Source organism: Mastigoproctus giganteus, chromosome 5, assembly GCF_048544385.1.
Source record: "Mastigoproctus giganteus isolate SK-2022 chromosome 5, ASM4854438v1, whole genome shotgun sequence".
Taxonomy (NCBI): domain Eukaryota; kingdom Metazoa; phylum Arthropoda; class Arachnida; order Uropygi; family Thelyphonidae; genus Mastigoproctus; species Mastigoproctus giganteus.
Window position 1 is genome coordinate 232,436,990 of NC_143579.1, and position 24,345 is coordinate 232,461,334.

The following is a 24,345-nucleotide window of genomic DNA, read 5'->3' on the forward strand; positions in this document are numbered from 1 at the left end:
GACTTGAATATGAAGTGCCCCTAGATGCGGGGGGGGGGTGACTTCATATTCGAGTCATTCAGTTTCGTTGGCTCATCAGTGGAAATAGAATATCAGATACAACCGAAAGGCCAGTGAAGTTGTTTTGATGGCTGGACTACTGTAACATACCGAGAGGGAGATAGGCAGAATGATATTTTTATTACGATTGTCTTTCGGAAGAGTTTTTCAATGTGTGAAAGTCCAACCTAATTTTTCATCGTCACAAAACTTCTAATATCGGAAAACGGAGTGGATTCCGGAAATTTGGATGGATTGAATTTTGTATTATTCATGAAGTTGGCTGACATTCTGGGAAAAGGCAGTTGCCACCAAGCGAGCCAATGAATGGAACATGGGGTTAACAGTGGCAGATGAATCAAGCTATTGTGCGTAGGAACTATGGAGTTCCAGTTAGCACGGCTGACATTTAAGAGATTGCGAAGGTGTAGTGAGAAATCCAGAATGATTGGGCAGGATCTTAGAATAAGCACGATCGAAGATGTTCGTGAGATTGAAATAACTGTACCTTACATACAGGTTAAAGAGAGTACTACTGTGGAATCTTTCCAAATTATGAAGTACTTCCACGGGATATGAAGTCGGTGGGGTAAGTAAAAAAGTAATATGGTAAACATTTCGTTGGCCTTGGTGGGATGATCAAGACAAAGCCGAACACGAAATGTTGATGCTACTTTGGTACCATGAATGGGTTGGGAAACTAGAAGAAACTTGCTGACATTGTTATTCGATTTCTCTAGGTTGTAATTTTCAGGAAGATTCGACTTCGTAATGGAAGGTTAGTATCAGTAAGCATTATACCAAGTGTAACCGTTATTGACATACATCAATGAACTGTATCTCCTTAAGATTCCATATCACTGTTAACATTAATGGAATCCTTCATTTTTTCCCTGTTCAAGTCAGGAAAGAGAAACTCACAGAGGAATAGTCGTAAATTTGATGACTAAGACTTGTAGTCAAAATGCGAGCACTTAAATTTATTTTTTAAGTGCTTGCTCGCATTTTCTGTTGTTCAGTCTGCTAATGATCTTTCCTTTTAAAATGAGTCTGAATTAATGTCCCCTTTGTGTATCATTGAACAAAGCACCATTTTGAACCAATCGCAAATTAATTCTTTTTATTGTAGGAGTCGATTACTCATTTCTTTTTTTAGCTTAATATCTTGACTTTCAATATTAATATTTCCTCACTTGAGGTTGAAATGCACGTATTCAAAATTGCACTCTTGATGACCAAAAACACGGTAGAAGTATAGTTTGCTGGATGCCAGAGAGAGAGGACTGATTTGTACCAGTTAAACAAGTTCACCAAAAGAGGGATCACGATGTAATTACCTTGGGGCTTTTTATTTGTTGTTTTTCTTTGTAACCTTCATGTTATGTGTTGCAATATCCAAGGGTTGTTAAACCGGGTTCTGAAGACAATTGCATACTTTTTTTGAAGGCAGGTATGTGCTTCATTCTATCCACTATCACTTTTCCACTTGTTCCATAAGATTTCTGTATTGCAAATGGATTTGAAAGGATGTTGGAAAAATGTGGACATAGAGATTGCTGGAAAGGGGTATACCATTGTGATTATCTTATTTCTATAAACACTGGATAATTCTAACAGTGCATTTGAATCAGCACGAAAGATTTCTCGAGTCGGTTGACGTATGTTAGATAACTTCCTGATGTTCGAAATTTAACAAAGTTCACTGGGAACTCCTGGGGTGTTATGATCCGAATATGCTTGGATATAGCTCGTGTTATCTGTGACTTTTCTTTTCTTTCCTTTTTAGTTCGTTTGCTTGTGGGTGACTTGGCAGTGAAATGTTTTATTTTCTTAAAATCGGAGTGCATTTTTGTGTTAAAATCGAGCTAGGGTTCGGCAAAGGTAATTCATATCGGTGGTCTGAAAGTAATTGTTGCATACCTTTCAGCGCTAAAAGCTTTTAGAAATCGAGGTTCATGCACCACTTGAAATGGTACGTTCCTTACCTTTGGGGTCTTGCAAGGAATGCATGCTCCGCGGGATTGATGATCTGCCGTTTGTTGTGTCTTTTATATGTTTAAATAAATGCATACATTTCTGCATGGCCATCAATTCCTTAGCTTCCGCCATGTCAAGAGATTTCAGCTTAAATAACTGTATCAGTTTATTCCGTTTACTTTCCTACCAGCTGCCTTTCTGAATTCACAAGTAATTTTACCATACTGAACTTTTCTCATCCCTAGTTTTCTTTTTTTCCCGGAAGTCTAATAGATCTTTAATACTGGCTATGATGAGTTATTGGTCTCTTTAGATGGGCTTCACAGTTTTTTTTTTTTTTTTTTCGCTCTATAGAAAGATGGGCAGGAGCTATTTAAAATCTTGTAAACATTAAAGCTATCTGAAGATCTGAGTCGAAGTAAAAAAAAATGGGATGAATATTATCGAACTTGGACTTTTATAGAAAATATTTTGCTAACCCAACAGTGAACTAAGTTCTCTATCCTTGTCTGGAATTTTATTGCTATTCAGAAAGGAGAGTAGCTTTCTATGTGCTGGACAAGTGTTTTTGCATTGCAATTGTTTTTAATTTAAAGATGTTTTGGATCCTCATTGAATATAAAATCTCAGCACTCAAGGAATGAATGGTAGCCTATTTGGCTTAATATTAATAATATGTCGGGTGAAAAGATCATTGTGAAAAAGCTTTTAGAAGTTTTTTGCAAATCTGAATCATCCCACCCAACCAGCTAGCCCGTGGATTGGCAATTAGGCTGATGTGGAGGGAAAGAATTGGCCTTCTACTAATTTTGTGAATGGTTAAAACTTATTTAGACATCTACCTTTTGAATCCTAAAGTAATCTTTAAAAAGTTGTCGCCCGTTGATCTCTGGGTTTATTTTCTGCTCAAGAAATTTTAGAGAATTAACATTGCAATGTCTATACATTTATGAGTGTTGACATGTTTTGTTTGTGTTTCCAGGAACTAGAAGACGCTTTGCTAGCCAGTGAAAGTGTTACGATAGCGGATATTTTGGCACGTACGTTAAGGTACCTGACAGGAAAGAAAGACATTCTGTAAGTGATTTTGTTTTCTCTGTTGAGATTTAATGAAGTTAATGTTACGTCTGGAAATATCCAAGGGATCACCAGACATGGCTGGTGTCATCTTCATAATTTCAGCGATATTTTAAAATTTCTACGCATGCATTTTTTAGTTTATAGAATTTCCAGTTTTGATATGTGTTATACGTTACGTTAAAAATTTAATAAGTACGTTTTTTAATGGACTTCTTGGAATTACTTAATGTCATCTACCGATGATGTCAGATTAGGTTAGATTCGGTTTCGATCATAAGGCAAAAAATATTTCGAATAGTCGACAATATAGTAATGTAATCTAAACCTTCTTTGATGACTATAAGCTCAGATTGGATTGTCACATTAAATATTTTTAAAATGTTTTCTGTGGAAAACTATTTCATTTCTTATTTTATTTAAAATTTGCCTGGTCGTTGGGGGGGGGGGGAGGCAATTTCACAAAGGAAAGTAAGCGTCCCGATTGACACATCTTGACATTATCTGTTGAGATAGTTGTTTCATGATTGAATGTAAACACCATCAGTTTTTAGAATACAGTAATTCGTTTACAATCAGATTCCAATCAAATTTATAGCCAGAGTACTCCGACAGAATTATTATTATTTCACTAGCATCATTTTTAAATGATTTAAATAGGTAGCATTTCTTTAGGCGATTTTGCATGTGTGGTAAAGCCCCCGTTTTCTTCACCATGTCCGTCCGCATGTAACAACTCGACCTCAGTAGATAGAGTTTTATGAAATTTTATATTTGGGTGTTCTACAGATTTGTCGAGCCATCCCAACTTCTATTAAAATTTAACCAATAGAAAGTGGGCATTTTTTTTTTAAAATTATTATTTGATATTTTTAAAATAAATTTGAGTCTCTATTATAGAATGTGTTTTGGATATTTGGGCTTCTCCTAAGAAAAGCTTCTCTGGAAAATCTTGAAGGTAGTGATTAAGAGCAATCCGAGGACATTTAGATAGTAATGGTATTCTGAAGGATACGCGACATGGTTTTGTTAAAGAAAAGTCATATTTAATTAATTTGGTAAGCTATTTTGACACAGTTACTCGTGAGCTGGATGTAGTCAACAGTTTTTGACAAGTTTATTTGGATTTTAGCAAAGCATTTGACTTAGTTCCTCATGAGAAGTTATTTATTGTATAAGCTTTAACACACATTGGGATTGATAGACGGTTCGCAGGGTGGCTGCAGTGCAGAAGACAGTGTTGTGCTGAATGGATATTCTTCAGATTGGCGTACCCCCAGAAGTGGGGGTACGCCCGAGAATCGGTTCTTAGGCCACTGTTGTTTCCGATTTTCATAATCGACAAAGAGATGAGGGTATGATGTCCAAATTTTCAGACTATGTAAAGGTTGGGATTATCGTTAATGATCAGTGCTAAGCTGTGTTCCTTCAGGATAACTTGAACAGGCTTCAAGAATGGTCAGAAAAGTGGCAACTATGTTTTAATGCAGCAAAATGCAAGGTCTTACACTTGTGGAACAGCACCCCAAAATAACTTATGTACTTGGTGGGGGGGGGTTGAATTAAAAAAGTAGAGGGAGAACGGGATCTGGGAGTTACGATACTGGCAGATATTAAGTCCTCTGAGCAGTGTTAACATGCAGCCACAAAGTCCTATGGTGTCTTATCAATGATTCCTGAAAGGGTCCAAACACAGGCAACTCGCATTTTGAGATCGGCAAAAGGGCGACCGTACGAGGGAAGACTGATTATGTGAGATACAGAGCTTGGCAACCAGGCACCTTATAGCGGACCCTATTGAAGTTATAAGGCTCCTAGAGGTGGAAGGGGGTTAGTAAAATGATTGAAGGCGGAATTTTTACTCTTCTAAAGAATTCCAGAACTAGGCCCATAAATTGAAATTTCAGGGGAAGTGGTTTAGAGTAGATTGTAATGTAATAAGTTTTCTTTTAGCTAGCGAATCGTTGAATACTGGAACAAGTTGCCCTCGGCAGGTACTGTTGAGGTTGACAGTTTGAAGTAATTCAAAGGTCAACTGGGAAGTGCATAATTTGTATTTTATCTGCTTTTTTACGTTCCCCTCCCCTTTGGGGGGGGGGCAGTGCAGCAAAACCCTGTGGCTTCATTGCACTATATAGCTAATACTAAATACTAAAAAAGTCAAATTGATACCAAATTTTACAGAACCTGCTAAATCTAAAGAATTAAACTATATATTAAGACATTTAAAATGTCTTCCTTAAGGTAAACTGTTAAATGAAAGTGGTCACATAATTCATTCCCTTTACCCAGCATACAAAATAAAGTATCTTTTGGATTCTCGAAAAGGAAAAGTTGAATTGACGCCATATTTTCAACATATGTTATGTTTGGCTGTCGGGAGGGCGCTAGGGTCAATTCTGATTGCATGTGTTAAGAATAACTATAGTTTAAAAAAAAAAAAAAAAAAACCACCTTTCAACTTTTAGGTAACCTAACCTTCATTTATAGACTAATAGGTTTACTTCATAGTATACAATGCTTCTAAAAGGTTATTAAAAAATGCGAAGGTGTAGGCTTTTTGAAACTAGGGTCATCAAATTCTAAATTAAAAAAAAAAAAATAATAATATAAATATTTGGATTTTAGCTTGCATATGACCTGCGGCAAACGCGCAATTTTGGGAAGTGAAAACTTTGGGTCTAATAAGAAAACTTCGGCGTATGTAAGTGTACGTTATTCTGATAATCTAACGCGCCTGAAATGCAAGGCAAATGTAAGGTCTGAAGTTTCAAGAATTTAAAGCCTCTTTTTGGTACTGGTACCCAATTTCAAAAATTACTAGAAGTGTTATGACTAAAGTTGAACACCTCTTAAGTGTTTTTTTCCCCTTCCCGAACTCAGTGGTGAGCTTAGGAGTATTTCCCTAGCGATGCAGACCGGCTACAAATGCACGAATGAGAATGTAAATTTTTACAACTTTTATTCATGTCTGTCTGGATCGCGGTAATACTTTTGGGCAGCTCCAAACTAGCAGCACAGCCTTTAGTTTTAAGATTTTTTTCCCCAAACTTTCATTTCTAATTATTATTATTATTTCTGGCGTTGGTCTTTTTGTTGCTTTGAATTTAGCCGCAATTTTTTTTTTCCTTTTTCCCCTTCTATATTTGCCCATTGCTGGCTGATGTGTTGTTTTTATCACCATTTTGGGTTGAACGACGGTGGAGTAATCAGTCTTGATCGCAGTGTGTCTGGAGGCAGTGTTTAGTGTGTTATTCAGATCAGAAATATTCGGTGCGTTTTTCATATTTTTGTTGTCCACAGTAATGCCAGCCAGAGGATGTGATCGCAGAGAGGCTGGCAAAACGTGGAAAGTTCAGCTGGGGGAAACTGCAGAGAGAGCAAGTTCATCTTCAGATATCAACGAAGGTAAGTTAGTATTGAGTTACGTTTCTCGAGTTGATGAAATGATCTCATTAAAACGGGTCAGTGTTTGTGTAGATCTGAAGTCCGAGCATTCCCCGAAGGTTTCATTCCTTTTACAGAATTTTTTCATTAATTTTTTCTTTCGTTTTTCATCCCCTTTCTTAATTGTACAAATCAAAACAGAAGCGGTTGTATTTGTGAAAGGTTAAATTTCGTTTAGAGAAGTGTTGTAAGTTTGTTGGTTCGAACTGCTTGATCTTTTTTCTGCGGTCTTTAAGTGAAGAATTAACGATCAAAGCTTTTATGCCATCCCCAAGGCGCTTCTAATCTCTCGCCAATCTCCAGCGTAAAGCTGTTTGGGCTACCTTAACAAAGTGTGTACTGTATAATTCGAAGACTCGGCACCGCCTGATCTGATAAAGAATGGCATCAATAATTCGAGCAGGCCGGTTATTGAGATCACGTAGTGTCTTCTTTCTTCATCAAGCTCATCCGACCACCATTGGCCAGGTCATCGCATCAAGTGCCTCGGAGATTTCCGCACTGTTCGATGAGGAGGCTCCTTCGAATGTTTATCGATTCCCATTGGACACGTATTGATTTTTGCGTGAAGAATGCTCTGTGGAGGAGAAGATGGGCTGGCAAACATCCGGGCATTTCTGCTGCTGCTACCGTCGGCTAGTTCTGGGAGCTGGACTTCGGCGTGGGATAGCCAGGTTCACTGACTCATTAACTGTGTGTGTGTTTTCACCGGTGACAGGTGTCTTCCCCTCTTAGACAGGTTTATGTCTGACGTGGATGTTTCTTTGTGCCGTGGTGTTGTTGGAGAGGATTGGGGGGAGGGTGGAGGTGGTCATTCTCGAGCCGGATGTGTCATGCGTGATGACCTGTGACACCGTGCCTCTCAGCTAACAGCAAGTGAAAGGTATGCAGCGCAAAACACTTGATACCAGTTTGGGAAACTGGTTATGTGCCCTGCCAGTAGTCGATTATTGGCGTTTTTGACCGCGCGCGCACTTCATCGCTATTGAAGGCCACATGGTCCGGGGGAGAGGAGGCGTTGAGGAAAAAAGAAAGATGGAATAATTTTGATTATCTATTATATAATTAATTAAATTAGCCCTACGTCTTCTGAAAGTATTTCCGTACTATAAGCATTATTATAATCAGATAACTTCTTGTTGGCATTATAATCTGCATACTCTCACCAATAATACAGGTTGTTGGTTTGAACTCTGCAAGAATATTTGATGTATGAAATATTTTTGTTGCCCTCATACGGCTCCATCTTTTTTTTTTGTTTTGTTTTTTCCCTCCTCCTTCCACTCCACTTCTAGTAAATCCTCTATTCTGTGAAATTTGGAAAATATTTTTTGTCACTTTTAAATTTTGTGGGACAGGGATGTTAAAATAACGGAATTTCTCCTGATATTGCACCAATCCCCACCCCTTCCTACCCGGGTTGAATGCCTAGACAAGTTAATTAAACAATTGTTTATGTTGCCGTAGTTTGGGAGGGCCCGTATCAGTCCGAGTCCCAGCTATTTTAATTATGTTATTATTTTTTTTTAAATTAGGCCCATAAATGGTTGCTTTCGACCACAGTATTACAGCCATTATGCCATTTTTGATTTTTTTTTTTTAAAAAAGCCTCACTTTTCTGAGCATCATTAAATAGGGGGGGGGAGAATCCCCTCTCTGGGGTACCCAGTGTAGTTATATGGTTATTTTTTTAAGAACCCGAAAATTTGAAATATGCCCCTAAAACGCACCTCCAAAATTAAAAATTAATTTCTGCATATGCCCCTGATAACATTTTCTTATCTAAAATTAATTGAAAAAATATAACCCTTAACAGTTGGAGGTGTTGTATGAGTTGTTTAGTGATGAATTGTTCTCAGTACATAAGATATTTTGGTAACGTTTCGGAATTCTATTAGAACCCATTTTCAGGCCTAGTAGTGTGCTTACCTTGGAAACATTGAAGGTGCTGACACTGAATTAATAGAATGCCCTTCAGGGGCAGCCCCAGGATTTTCTAAAGGGGAATCATTAAGTTTTAATTATCATGTAACAGTTTAAAAAAAAAATGCGCATTATTTTGATCATTGGAGGCTATGCCCTTTTAATCATATATGGGACCGCTCCCGATGCCTTGTAAATAGCTTATTTGCAAGCTCATTGCTTTGCCTGAAGACGGATTTCAGTACAATCCGAAAACGTTAGCAAAATATCTTGTATTAAGTATGTATTGAAATGACATTTATAACAAGATCCTATACCTTTGTTGCTCTGTCAGTATATCGTAGTAACCATACCAGAGCTCCGATTCGTTTACCTTGATCTGTGAATATTTTTGGTTTTGGATATGCCCTTCTTCTCGTCACTACAACTTTCTGAATACGTATATTTTTTACGTCTGCACATATTCTTTTATGCAAAAAACAACAGTTTGATTGGCACGCTGAGTATTTTGAATATTGTGTTCCATTTTAGCATTATAAAAATACAAATCCATTATTAGCGATGTTATTTCTTTTTGGTCTTTTGCTGTTACGGTACCTATACTTTTGCTTATAGAAATTTGTACGATCTACTCTCCGTTTTTGGGAACTTTAAAGTGTCCAAGTCGGATTACTCAAGATGCCAGGCTTGAAACTGTCAAAAGATGTTCGATTTATTAGAATGCCTTATGGATAATTTTGCTCACATCTTAGTTGGAGTGATGTGCTATTTTAAGTATCTATCTCACTTAGAATATTAGCGATCTTAGTTCTGTGTACATCTTTATCTTGCAGTTTCAAAAGATGAAAATCCGTAGAACGCTCCTTTGAAATGTCTACAGTCCCACCCTTAGTTTTGTTCTGAATATAGATTAGTGTTTTCCATGGTGCCCATACTTTAAATTGAAAACAAAAACCCTCATCCAATTACTCATTATTTGAAATCACAACAGACTTTAGTATTTAACTTCCGACAGCTGAATAAAGAAATTTAAACGTTGTTTGCCATAGGACATCCAATCAATACTTGCACATTCCATAATTAAATCTTTTCCAGTTTATTTGATAATTGGGCACGTGTCCAATCACAGCTTAGAAAATGCTGTCACTCCACCGATTACCGCCTTCAAACATTCCCTTGTTCTGACAAGTTTCTTCATTCGTGGTATTGTAAACAGGTTTTTTAAGCACTTCGCGGTAGTGCACCGATCCATAGTTACACCAGATCCTGGTATATCTTGCCCTTACACGCTGTCAAAGTGAAGTTCATCTTCTACATATATACACGTTCTGTATTGTATTCAACCTTTAAAGCAGTGATTCTCAATTTTTTGCCACCCAAGCAAGTTACACGAAGTTAAAAATTACATATTCGCAACAGACCGAAATAATGCCATCCATTGAACTCGTACATTTTTTTCTTAGTCTCGCTGCACACTTGAAAAGGTTTGCGGCATACCAATGTGCTGAGTTACACCGGTATACACATTGAAGATGTGGTCGTATGTCAATAAAACATCTTCGAAACCATTCTTCTTCTTCCATTCCTTTGTAGCTCCAGTGTCGACGGCTGCATTTTGCCTCGCATACTTTTTGAAATAAGTACAGCCCATGGCGAGTCTTAAATTTCTAGAACCATCTATCTTCCGATAGATGGTTCTAGAAATTTAATCTTAATCTTCAGTATTCATCCGTTGTGGGCTAAAAATTGCGATTCTTGTGCACCTTGAGTATAATCTGGTGCTTCTTGTAATATGCTCCTGCTTGTGGTTCCTTGTGCCACTAGTGGCGACTCTACACAGATTTGGTGCTCCACGAAGCTATTGGAATTGCTCAATCAAAACTGTAAATTGTAAATATGTGTCTCTGTATGTTATTGTAAATATACGGCGGTCCAGGTAAAAAATTGGCCTGGACTGCCTAGTACAATAAAATAAACTATTCATCCGATGCGTAAACGCTTCAGCCTTATTTTGGTTCGCAGTATACAGAATTTTACTATTTCAAGGTCGTTATAACGACTGTAAAGTAGCATTAGGTTTATGGGAAATTGCTGGGACGTACCATATGGTCGTTGTAACGTGCTGGGACGTTAAAAACAGAATCAGTATAAAGTGCTTCGACTGTATTCTTTTACAATATATTGCGTGGGTGGTTCAGTCAGGTGCGTTGCGGACTCTTTGCTCATATAGGTAATGAAATCACAGATCTCCTCCACCTTTAGTGAAACTTATCATTGGGAATGAAATTTAGGATTGAATAAATAACTACTGAACATTTGAAATTGATTTTTTTTTAAGAAAATAAATTATACAGAGAACTTATACAAAAATTCTCGAGTCAGTTAATATTTGAAACATTCTTACAATCTAATTACCAGATTCCCCTGCAGAATTTCTAGAATTTTTTTCTTTCTTTCTTTCTTTTTTTTTTCGTCCATATCAATAACAAATTAGCTCTCCTCAATATATAAATTTTACCCTAAAAAAATTCTCAAAACTATTAATATTTAATAACGTATATATAAAAAAGTTATTACTCTAGAGGTGACTTCAGTTCTCTTTGATTAAAAAATGTTTATGCATATGGAAATCGAATTATAGCACACGAATGGGCTTACATATCTGCCCCGCTGGCTGGTTTGCTATTTTGCTGATATAAAAAAAGGGGGGGGGGGAAGCTCTATAAGTCTCCTCTGTCCCCAGCTGTATCATGTGATCATTAAATTTTTTTAAATTTTTGTTTCTCTACCCTTTCCAGCCTTGCGCGAAAATTCTTTATCCATTCCTAGTCGTTAGATTATGTGTTATTCGAATCACTTGAATATAATCGAATGGATCTCTGCTGGAGACAAAATCACAATACTTTTGAACACGAAAGCCTTTTTACTAATTTGGTCATAGCATGATTGGAAAATATAAACTTAGTGAAAGTAAAATATTACAAGATGGAAGTTTGATTTTTTTTCTTCTCTGAGAAGAAATGCAAATGTAATATTAACATTAGCAGAGGCAAATGACGCAAGCAAGTTTAAACAGCATCGGCAAAAAAAACAAAAAAAAAAAAAAAACACGACACCTCCCACTTCACCTATTCATTCCCTCCCATAGCTAGTCTAGTTCTTCCTTGAATTTATTTAAACTGTCCAACAAAAGATGGAAGTTTGTTCCAGCAATCAACAACCTGGTGGCTAAAGGCAAACTGCCGATATCTATTTTGCATCTGCCCTGCCTCAGTTTGAATTTGTGCTCCCTCATGTGTGTTGCCGGCGCAAGGAAAAGAATTCCATCAGCATTGAGCGTGTTCAAAGCCTTAAACACCTCATCAGATCACCTTGCAGGTGCCTAGTCTCCAGAAGCTGTAATTTGAAAAACTGAAGCCTTTCTTGGTAAGACCACCCCTTTGTCCGCCCACAAATCTCTTGTCCTTCTCTGTACTCATTCCAGCAGCTTCACATCCTTCCTAAAATGAGGCCTCCAGAACTGTATGTAGTACTCAAGATGTGGCCTGACCATTACCTTGTACAATGGGATAATCATCTCCTTATGCCTGCTAGCACAGTTCCTGTATATCATTGACAAAACCGCATGAGCTGCCCTGTCTGCATTTCTCAGAGAAATTAAATTTTCATATCTGACTGCACAATTATTCCCAAGCTTTTATTTTCCACTACCTTGAGTGCAGTACCACATAGTTGGTACGTTACTCTGGAGTTACTGCTACCAATATGCGGTTCTTTGATAAATACAATGTTAAACTTCAATTGACATTTCTCAGCTCATCTGCCCAACCTTTCTAGATCTGGTTGCAGTAGCATACTGTCATTAACCAACCTGCCATCCGTTGTATCTTTTTGGAATTGGTATCATCGATACCAGTTGGTACCTTCATTGATAAATATGGAAAACAATAATTGGACAAACACCGAACCCTGGGGGAACTCAACCAGTAACGGTAGTCTACAAAGAGCAATGTCCATTGATTACCACGCCCACTCAACTATTCCTTTATACATAGCAGTAACTTGCCCTTAATGCCGCACTGCTCCAATTTGTACAGCAGTCTTTTATGTTCAACAGTATCTAAAGCTTTCCTGAAATCCAAGTATATGATATCAGAATTATTTTTTTGCATCCAGTTCCTTTGCGACCATATTGTAGTAACCAGTCAAATTGGTCAAACAAGATTTCCCCTTAACGAACCCATGCTGTGTCTGAAGAATAATTGCGGTCTTTGTCTAGATGATCCTGCATTGCTTCTTGTACCAGTGTACCATTGTTTTCCCTGGAACAGAAGTTAAATTATAACAAGTCTGTAATTACTCCTGCCACCCTTTGATCCTCCTTTGTGAATTGGGGATACATTCGCACATCTCCAGTCCGCGGGGACCTCCTCTGAATCCAAGGATGCTCTTATAATTATGGCTAAGGGTTTGCTTACTTCCTTCGCTGCCGCCTTTTGTATAATTGGATAGATCTCAGCCACCCCCAGGTGCCTTTATTATCTTTAACTTCAACAATTTCTCTCATAACCCCTTCCCTAAAGAATTCCCCATATGTGAATGTAGATGCAGAATACTCTTTCAGTTTGTCAGCAACCTGAGCAGGATCGTCAACAGTCAAACCATCGATATCGAATGGATCAGTTTGATTCATCCCCTTCCTTATAATGTTTAAATAAGGAGTGATGTCTTTCCTTTCCTTTTTTTTTTTTTTCATTCCTCGCCAAAGATTTCTCGTAATCTGCCTTCACTTGCCTTACCTCTTTTGTGACTTGATTGCTGACTAGTTTATATCTAATGTAAGCTTCTGTATACCTTATAATTTATATGCATCCCAGGCACTTTTCTTTACTGCTGCGTGTCTCAGTAGTTCATCTGACATCCATTTAGGTCTAAGCCCTGAACAGTATTTCTTTGTTGATATGAAAAGCCTAGTAGCTTCTTTGATTACATCCCTGAATGCTTCCCATTTAGAATTTGCTGTTGGTAACCTCATCATTTGTTCCCACTGCACACAATTTAAAAACTGTCTGAGAGCTCTGTAGTCACCCTTACGAAAGCAAAAGCTTTTCTCTTTACCCTTCACAGTAGTTGTGTGTTTAATTAAATTCCAGATTAGTACACTGTGATCGCTGCCACCCAGTGGGTCCTTTATCTGCAGATTCTTTTTCTGTATATTCTGTTAATAGAGAAAAACAACTTAGGTGTCGTGCGATATGAACATAATCAATCTCCTATTTTCGACAATTAATACAAATTTAGTTCTGTTCTCAGAGAAAAACAAATTTTGTATGAGGAGCACAATTAAATTGGTTAGGTATTATCTTCACCATCTCCGTCCGCATGTAACAGCTTGACTCCCTGTGACATTACCATGAAGTTTGATATTTGGGCCCTTTAAAAAATATTTTTGTAGCCGTTTCCAAATTTCATTAAAATCGGACCAATAAAAATCCGACCGATTATTATTTCTTTGTTTGCCCGCATGTAATAACTACTCGACTCAGTGGATGGATTTCATAAAATTTTATATTTGGGCCTTTTAGAATGATTTGTAGAGCCTCCCCAAATTTTATTTAAACGGACCAATAGAAATCTGGAAATTATTCTTTCTTTGGCCGCCCGTTCTCCGGCATCTAGTAACTCCACTCCTAGTGGATGGATTTTCACAATGTTTTACTTTTTTTTTTTTTTTTGAATGATTTGTCGAGCCAGATTTCGTCAAAATCAGGCCAATAGACATTCGTAAGTTATTAATTAATTAATTAATTATTATTTTTTATACATAGCATGCACTGGATTGCACAGTCCTTGTTGCCATGGACTGGTTGGAGGAATGAATGGGCAATGAGGCGAATACGCAGAAACGAAATTTTCTCGCTTCGTGCATGATTTCTATTGCTCCAGCAGAGGATACGTATTTTCTTGATTTCGTTCTATCCTTCAGAAGTATGAACAGAAAAAAACTTTCATACGAACCACAATTGATCTGGAAACCTTCCATTCGAACTAGTTTTATACTGCATTTCCTAGGTACAGTAGCCGGGTGGGTAAAGTACCTGCCTAGCAACCGAAAGGTCGCAGGTTCGAATCCCGCCTCGGGTTTGGATCAAAGTACTGCAGAAACCTTAAGAGGTGCATTATGGCCACAGAAGCCGATGTGCCAACAACTACCAAAAAAAAAAAAAAAAAAAAAAAAAAGTACAGTAAAAACTTCGATTTAACGGAATAAATTAATAAAATGAATTTTCTGTTCATGCTCTGAGAGAGCCTACTACGGTCAGAGGAGTTGACATGAGCAAGTACAGCACCAGCGTTTGAATTGAATTCACTCATTCTAGCCATGCAACTGCTGAATACGCAGTGCGTGGCTAGAATCACTGTCAACTCAAACGCGTGTATTACTTTCCCTTTGTCTGACCACTCCGGAACTGCCAGGGTTCCGGACTATCTAAACCTAGTTAAGTCCTGCATACACAGCAATTCATTAATGTTAATAATTTATTTCTGCTTTAAATGGAAGACCGTATTTTCCAGACCATAAGACGCACTATTTTTTTCCATGAAAATGTTTCCAAAAATTCTGGTCTTATGTTACGAATGTATATTAGGTAACATTTTGCTTGTTTTAGATCAGGTTATACTCTTTTTCCTATCATATCCGAGATGAAGCCGTTTGTGTGTTCTCCTGTCTTGCTAGAGCTTGTCCTTCATTGCGAAGAAAAGCTCAATAGAATCTTACTCCTTTCTAGAAACATCAGGTGTTTCAAGAAATATGGAATCAGCAGCGCCTTTGGCACTGAAAACTATGAATTCTTTGAAGAAAGTGAAAAGTTCAGACCATAACATCGACAATGAGGGCCCAATGTGTGCTCATTGTCCACAGCGTATTGGGGATGGTCGTGTTTGTTACGAAATAAATTTAAAATGAGTTGTTTGAAGAGTGTCGTGTGCGTGTAAAGCAGAGATAAACCCGTTCGCCTTCTTAATGCTCTTGGAACTTCAACCTTTGATTCATGTCGTTGTTAGGATTCTTTGTCCCCTAAATCCGACACCTTTGTAGTTTGACGGACAACGCTGGCGGTTTTCCTTTAACGTGATGGCGTTGCCGTTTGTTTTGTCCTGTTCGACCACATCCTTCTCACGTCCGATCGCTAACTTTTCACACATAACCTGGGCCACGCAAAGCGTGCACAGACTGCGTGTATCGTCCGCTACTTGACCATGTTCACAAGGGTGCTGGAGGCATATGTTTGTGCGCGCAGCATGTTAAGTAAGACAAGTTCGTGAGACAACGACTACCCCCCCCCCCCTTCTCCGTTGCTGACCGATGTTCGGCAGTATTGCTTACACTGCTAACAGCGTGGCTAGTTCCTTGGCAACTGCCGCGGGATATCCCTAATTTAATCAGCTTTGTAAGGCTGTGGTGGCTGCTCCACCGATTAACCTTTTGGTTAGTGACGGACGAACGTTGAAAGTAAAACGCGGAAGCTTGATTGGCGTGGTTTGCCACTGGTTAAGTTTCATTAGATTGCAACAGGATGAGATTCTCTTTTGTTTATGCGTATCCAGTTAGTTTAACTTCTGTTCCGGGTAAAATAATGGAGTCACGGGTTAAAGATGCATTGCAGGATCATCTAGACAAGACTGCAACAATAATTCAGACACAGCATGGGTTTGTTAAGGGAAAGCCTTATCTGACAAATCTGATTGGTTATTATGATGTGGTTACAAAGGAACTGGATGCAAAAAATAATTTTGATATCATTTACTTGGTTTTCAGGAAAGCTTTTGACACTTGCGCATGAAAGACTACTGTTCAAATTGGAGTAGAATGGTATTAAGGGTAAGTTGCTACAATGGATAAAATGATGGTTGAGTGGGAGAAAAGAGAGGGTGGTAATCGATGGGTGCTGCTCTTCGTGGACTAATGTTATTAGTGGAGTCCCACAGGGTTCGGTGTTGGGCCCACTGTTGTTTTGTATATTTATCAATGATATTGATGAAGGTATATCAGGCTTAAGTTCTGCAAATTGCAGCGGCTGGAGGCCGACCGGGCTAGCCAAGTGGGTAAAGTGCCTGCCTTGGCACTTTACCCACCCGGGCTTGGCTCAGAGTACAAAATGCAAAAACTTTGGGAGGTGCAATATGGCCACAGAAGCCGATGCACCACCAACAACTAACAAAAAAAAAAAAAAAAAAAAAAAGAGCAGCGGCTGGAGAACTAGGCACCTGCGAGGTGATCTGATTGAGGTGTATAAAGCCTTGAATGGTTTGAGCACCCTGAATTCTGATGGGATTCCTCCACTTGCTCAGATTACGAACCTAAGGTGGCATAAATTCAAATTGAAGAAAGACAGTTGTAGAATAGATGTGCGGAAATTTGCCTTTGCCAGCAGTTGGTTAATTGCTGCAACAAACTTCCATCTTCGTTGTGGAAGTTGATAGCTTAAATAAATTCAAGGAGGAACTAAAAAAACTTCTTTTTTTTTAGAGGGAATGGTTGTGTGAATTATTTATTTATTTATTATTATTATTTATTTATTTATTTTTTTGGCTAATGCTACATAAGCGCTCATACACTTGCTTTCTTGCATCACATGCTTCTATTACTATCTGTAATAATTTAGAGATGCCAGCACCGTGCTTGATGGTTTTTTAACTCACCTGAGAATTTCTTGCGATATTAAGAATTAGAATAGATGATCAATGAAGACCGCACCATTTTCATTCAATTGTCTTTCTTTTAGTTCGATTCGGGCCATTTTGACTGAGAATTTGGACATGACGCAAGTGGGCGCCAATTTTTTTCCACGCAATACTCGAGATCAAACAGAGCATAGAGTTCTCATTTCATCTGAATTGTTCGGGGGAAAGCTATGTCGAATCCTGAAATTTTATTAAAAAATAATAATAATAAATAAATAAATAAATAACATTTTTAGGGTCACGAGATTGGCGATCCACGCCTAACTCAGCCATGGGGTTAAAAAATAAAAAATAAAATAAATAATAAAAAGCAGCCCATTAGTGCTGCTTTTTATTTTCCGCGCATCATTGACTGGATTCGAACCTGGGCCTTTTCCACCTGCTGTGGGGAGGACGGTCATGATACCACTGTGCCACCTGCGCAGACCGAATTTTAACAGAAGTTATAACGAGTGATGATCTTGTTTGTTGGATATGACCCAGACAAGGTTCAAACGTCCCATTGGAAATCAGAATCTTTCCGCGAGGTTTTACTTTAATGCAGTCTACTACCGAGAGGGTTTGAATCGGTTGAAAGACCTGAAAATTGCGAAACGGTTGTCTCTTTCATCGCGAAAACAGGAGAATAATGGGTGACATGGCACCCATTATTCACCCGATTTAACATCAATTGACTCTTGGCTGTTCCACAAATTAAAACAGGACATGAAATGAAAACCATTTAAGTCGATTCAAGAAATCCCGTCAAACACAACGGATCGCCTAAAAGTATTCACGAAAGCAGAAATGTCTTGATCGGTGGAAAGCACGATGAAACAGTTTGTGGTTGCAGAAGATTATGCTGAAGAACATTAACAAAGTTGATTATTATTTTTTTTTTGTAACATTCATAGACCTGTTTTGATTCAACCTTGTACCGTATTTCGTCTACTCTCTCTCACTCACTCACACGTGTCCCTAGCATGGACTCCCAGCGAGAGGAGGATCTGATCGATGTCAGTACACACTTCCTTCCCAGAAGAAAGCAGCGCTAATAGCCGGATGGTGGAGAAACTGAATAGGAATTTTGAGGACACGCTTCGCTGCCGACGACAGCCCGAGTGGGTTTCACAACAGTTTTCGCTCCACGAGGGGAAGGTCATGGAACTGTTTTGTTCCACCACAGCTGGCACCTCGTCAACCCGAAGTGCGGTTGTCGAAACAAGTCCCTAGGATCGTGTTACTGCAACAGGTGCGAAATGCTAGTCAAACCAGCGACAACTAATCAACACTCGCGCTTAGAAAGACTGCTCCGAATGCAAATGATGTGTTCATTCACACCAGCCGATTCCGCGTTGCTTTCAGCGGTAGCCGGGGGGGGGGCAAGGGGGTTTAGTGTTTGTCTCGTGTCAGCTGAAAAGAATTTTATTCGACTAACTCATTTTGTCCGAGTGAAGTAGCGTTTCCCCTAAGCCATCCCTCCAGTGATCTTGGCCATAACTTTACTTTAATCAGTGCTTTAAATGCTAAGTAGCGTCGAAGTCTCCGTGTTGCGTAGTCCGCGCTATCATCGTTGCGTTAGCTCCTTGCTCAGCCGACTGTGTCACCCCCCGTCGCTGTCAGTACGGCAGCAGTGACCGTGCGACGTTACTCGCTGAGGAAAGTGGAACGTCTCTGGCACGCTCACCGTGCACGAGGAAAAGACAAAGTAGTTTGTGCAGGCATCGATGTTCTGCCGTAGCGGACTTCGTCTCCCCCCCCCACACCCCCGAAATTTATTCGGATTTAATTAGGTCTGACACGACGAACACTAGCGGTGGTTAATGGCAGCGTTTTATTTCCTGTGAGTAAACACACCAAGACAGTGTGTTGCTGTTTGCCGTGTTTGCACACATTCCTCTCTTAGTTGACCTTTTGAATTCATGGAGAAAGTCCACCCGTGTAAGATTATAGCGCAAGGCATCTGATAATTTCAAAATACTACGTGAAAAGACCTGTTGAAGATTTACAAGGTCAGCTACGTGTAATCTATATTTGTGAAATAGCACCAGATTTAATGCTCGGATTGTAATGGGATTTCTTCACGATGTTAGATAAAATATTTAACCACGCATGTTAAACTTCTTTGGATTGGCATGTTTTACCGATAAGATGGTTTTAGTTGTTAAAAAAACATGGCAATGGTCATGAGAACAATGCAAAGCGCAAAGCAGTTTTAAAGTGGTGAAAGAGATCAGAGAATGAACGAGATGTTCAAAAACATTGGAGAGACGGGAATTTTCTACAAAACCACCACCATTAGGAACAATTTCAAGAATTTGAGATGCATGGTACTGTGCAAGACTTGAGTGCACTATTACCACTAAAATCTGTAAGGAGATACGGAAACAGTTCGAAGTTCACTATCGGCCTTTGCAAACAGCCCAAATATCTCACCCATCTATAAAAAAATATAGGGCCACTGGGCCATCTTCCACTGTAACTGCATTAATCCAGCGATTATAATTCAAATGGTTTTTATTTATGGTATGCCCACCTGTGGTTTAGATTGAAACATTGATTGTTTCTCTTCTGTGGACGTGACTGGTTTTCTGAGGCCCACTGCTTGACTGGCTCCTTCTCATTATCTGCTTAAATGATCTTGAAGTTTTCAACACTTCCATTTTACATTTCTTATTTCCAGACGATGACATGAAGATTTTTGGGACTATCGAGACTCAGTCCGCTGGGTCAGAACTGCACTCTGCCTGGACGATGAACTGCAACGTCACGAACTTCAGTATAGGCAAAAGAAAACTATTCAGATTGTGTCCTCGTTTCAACTCCTAACCAGTTGTATAAGATTCTACTTCATTACATTGCGCAAGTTTTGTCACTGCCTTACATGAGAGAGGCGCCTCCGTAGCCAGGTGGGAAGGAGCAGCAGTGCGTAGCACACGCTTCTTGATTAGACCGGGGTTCGAGCCCGTCACCACCAAATACGGAGGATGCGGAAAGGTCAGGGAATGACCACCGCATATCCCGGAGCAATATGGCCTTAGTTGCTAATGCTCCTAAAAACCAAACAACAAACAACAACAACAACAGCCTTACATGAGTGTTGGACAGAGCGAATCATGAAGAGAAACTCAAGAGAATCACGAAGATCAATGAGACTTTTACTTGAGTAAATAATGGACTCGACGTGGTTTGCAGTTTTACCATCTGTGAAGTAACAAAATGTATTTAGGAATTGTCCTGAAGTCAGTATTGAGTCGACAGAATTTACATTTAGAAAATTCAAGGTTATACAGTTCCTGCTCGACCAGTCAAGCATGGATCCATGCAGTGATGTAGTGAAGTACTATTGCTCGAAGAGGCGTGATTTTATAGGTTTTCAGGTCATCAGGAAAGAAGCTAGGTTGACCTGAAAGAAGTTCAGGAAAGGATCAGTAATCGCTGAGTTTTTGAATACGATTCGTAACTTTATCTCATGCTGTTTACCTTGTGAATTTAAAGTCTGAAAACGCAAGACTGTGATGGCTAACATAAGATATCCGGGTCATGGAAGAAAATAGCATTTGAATTTTAAGATTGATTTGTTAAGATGAAATGGTTTTAGCAAATGAACTCGCTTTGGCACAAGGTGAATTGACTGGATGTTTGTTGGAGTCGAATAACGTTTGGAATGTGAGACGACTGCTTGATTGATATTGAGAAATAGCCTGAGGGGCAGTGTTGGATTCATTGACGACACCAGTTTCTTTGGAATCAAGATAGCATTTGTTTTGCATTTTGATGAGCCTGTTGACGTCTCTGCGAAAGGAGAAAAAAAGCGACTTGTTAAGAATAAATTTTCTGTGTAGCGTTCTCTTTTTTGATGAGAAATGGGACCTTCGGGGATGGGTGAAGCCAATGGGAAAACAGCAGTCTGACGAAGGTAAGACAAGATGAAAGTTTGTTGACCGAGATAACATCAATAAGCCAGGTTTCGCTTAAGAGAACAAGGGCAATAAAATGATTTGGTACAGAAGAAAGATGTAACGTTTAAGCATAAATTTAAATTACGTTATGTCAAATATACATGACTACTTAGGGGCGACATTGGTCTACTAAGAAAGTGATTTTGGGGGTTACTTAAATAACACTCTAGAAAGGAAATACTCCAGTCATTTTTTTAATAGGAGTAATTACAAAGGAAGCAGTTGGATCATCTGGCAAACTAGTATTATTTATTTTATTTAGAACAGTTTAAAAAAAAAGTAGCAACTAGTACTCAAAGATATTTCTATGCAGCGCGTTTCGAATGTTTTTTAAAGAGAAATGGAGATATATGTTTAATTAAAATCTAAGAAGTAACTAATTATATGTAAATAAGTATAAAAAAAAGTTAGCAAATAGTAATAATTCATGATTTATAACAAAAAATGAGCAAAAAGCAACGACTTTTATGCGCCAACCGAGAACCTTTCGTTTCTGCGCATCCGTCATATTGGCCATTCATTCCTCCAACCAGCTCATTGCAGCAAACATAATATTCAGTGCTTCAGCTACAGCATATGGTGTATTTGGATGGCCTATCTAATATGTATGATAAAATAAATAATAATTGCCTGATTTCTATTGGACTGATTTTAATGAAATTTGGGGAGGATCGAATTTTGCTGTTTAATAAACAAATCGTTCTAAAGAGCGAAATATAAAATTACGTGAAAGTCCATTCACTGGGAGTCGAGTTATTACCTGCAGATGAAATGAATTTGAAATTGTTCGACCATTCTTATTAAAGGGCCCAAATTTAAAATGAAAATCGGTCCGCGTTGAGTAGTTAAGAAAGTAATATGTTCGAATCACAAAAAAGTTTAGCAGTTTTTATCGAGTTGCCACACACAGAAGGACAGGTTGGTTCAGTATATTCCATTCTTCGGATTTCAGGTTATGCCTCAAAACAGAGAAATAGGACAAGGTCTATATCAAGTCATCAACTATGTAATGTGGTATGTGTAATAATATTAGATTTGCTCTTCGAGAAAGAAAAGAGAATGGTAGACTCTAACATTGATGAAACATTTTCGAATCCAGAGTTCTGTAGAACTCAGTATTTTTCTGTCAGTGTAAAAAAGAAAAAAGTAAGGCAAATTTTAATTTTTTTAAAATAACATTTCATTTGCTTAAGTTGTATAAACCAAAGAAATGTTCCTTTGTTCTACACCAGTTCAATCGGAAGTCGAATTTTGGGATGAGACTAATCCATCCTGTTTTGTCTTGGCAGAAAGAGCTATCTGTAATTATTTCACGTATTCTTAAAATTAGCAGTATTGGCCTTCTTAGTAGCGTGTTATTGATCGTGAACACGTTACCTGTCATTCTTCTTAAACATCGATTGCTAAGAACAGAATAACTGTCTAAGTGGACAGTTTCTTTTTTTGTACGTTTCATCAAATCATGCTGTTGATGTCAGTGTATTCTCTGACTGTTTTTTGTATTTAACCAGATAAACCAATTTTCCTTTTTTTTTTTTTTTTTTTTTTTTTTTGTTAGTTGTTGGCGCATCGGCTTCTGTGGCCATAATGCACCTCCCAAGATTTTTTGCATTTTACTCTGATCCAAGCCCAACGTGGGATTCGAAGCCGCGACCTTTGGGTTGCCAGGCAGGCACTTTGCCCATCTGCCTAGCCCGGTCGACACCAATTTTACTGGGAGGAAAACCAATTCTATCCCGAAATAGACCAACTCGGCCGCTTTGTGAAAGCTCAAATGAACTTGTCTTGATGGGATTCAAATCCTGACCACTTCCACACTGTAGGACGGTGATCGTACTCACTCAAAATGCTACTGAAATGTTTTCACTGCAAGCTCCGTTGTTGTAAGACCTTTCTTTGTATACATATATTAAAGGGGCAGGGTACGGGACATCGTGGTCATTGCACAAATGGAGCAATAGATCATTCTTTCTCACGAGCTCAGACCTCGTGATGGGAAATCCGTGGTATGCTTGTCGCGTGACAAGTGCCGTTCCCGCTGAGTTTTAGTGCAGCTTCTCTCCGCAACAGCACCTTTCTTAACCTTCAGCATAATAGAAATGACAGAAACTCCGCCCGCCCTAAGTACAACGTTATCTGGGTTCGTGTGCTGGATTGGCTTGTAGTAGTGGTAAGTAGATCACGCTGTATGAACAGCATGTCGGAAAGAATGGCCCCCGTGGAATGTCGGGTAAGCGATTCACTGTATTATCACGCCCTTTGCAGCTAACATTTGCATATCTTGTTCAGCGTCGGCATCAATTATCTGGTGATGGATGACTTTTAACACACATACATGTTCGTGCGTATGTGAGACTCCAGGCTTTCGGAGTTGGGGCTATGACCGCTCGAATGGCCTTGAGTTTCACTGACCATTATACTTGCCATCCCGAACTTGATGCAGGTAACGGACCTCTCATTACAAATGGAAAGAATTTTTCTTTTTATAATATAGACCTTCCCAATTTCGGTGTTTTGCAATCTTGTCAACACGTTTTGCCTTAAATAAATTCATGGATGGGCCAGGGCCAGTACATATTGAAAAGTGCCATTTAGTCTTGACCATTTAGTTTAGTAGCCAATTAAATCGCAGGTGATTTAATTGGCTACTAAATTTAATTTTAATTAAATTTTAATTTAATTAAATTAAAAAGCAAGTGAATCGTTTGTAATTTCTGCAAAATCACACAGTGAAGATCACCGCAGACATGGCAAAACAATAAACAAATAGTTTTATAAATGATATTATTTTTAAATTAAATCATTGCGCCCGTTTTACGAGAAGTGTGTCTAGCTGATGGTAAGTATTTACCATCAGCTAGAAATACTCGAGTTCCAGATTTTATATTATGTATATACAGTATGTGCACTACTAAGTCTCATAAGGTAATATATATTTATTTGTGTTTCTAGATCCGTTAGTGAAACTAGAGTCATGAATACAGTGATAGATGATATGCTGGAGAAGGTTGATCCGTTTTAAAATTTCATTCTAGGCGAAGAATTAAAATAAATCCACAAGCTGTATATCGGGCCCATCATACTGAGAGAGAGAGAGAAAAAGAAAGAAACGGTAGTTGAGGTGTGGGCAAAGCACTGTGCATGATTACCCAAGAGAAGAAAGACCACAGACTCTGCCATTGTGGCTAAAGTG

General features: G+C 38.6%; 1 protein-coding gene across 1 annotated transcript in view; it reads left to right on the top strand.

Moving 5' to 3' along the window:
* lgs (BCL9 domain-containing protein legless) overlaps nt 1-24,345 on the top strand; it is a 402,368-nt gene that overhangs the window by 129,231 nt on the left and 248,792 nt on the right. The window contains exon 3 of the mRNA XM_090374845.1: nt 2,999-3,093. Coding sequence (XP_090230971.1) covers nt 2,999-3,093 — 95 coding nt within the window. The remainder of the gene's footprint in view (nt 1-2,998; nt 3,094-24,345) is intronic.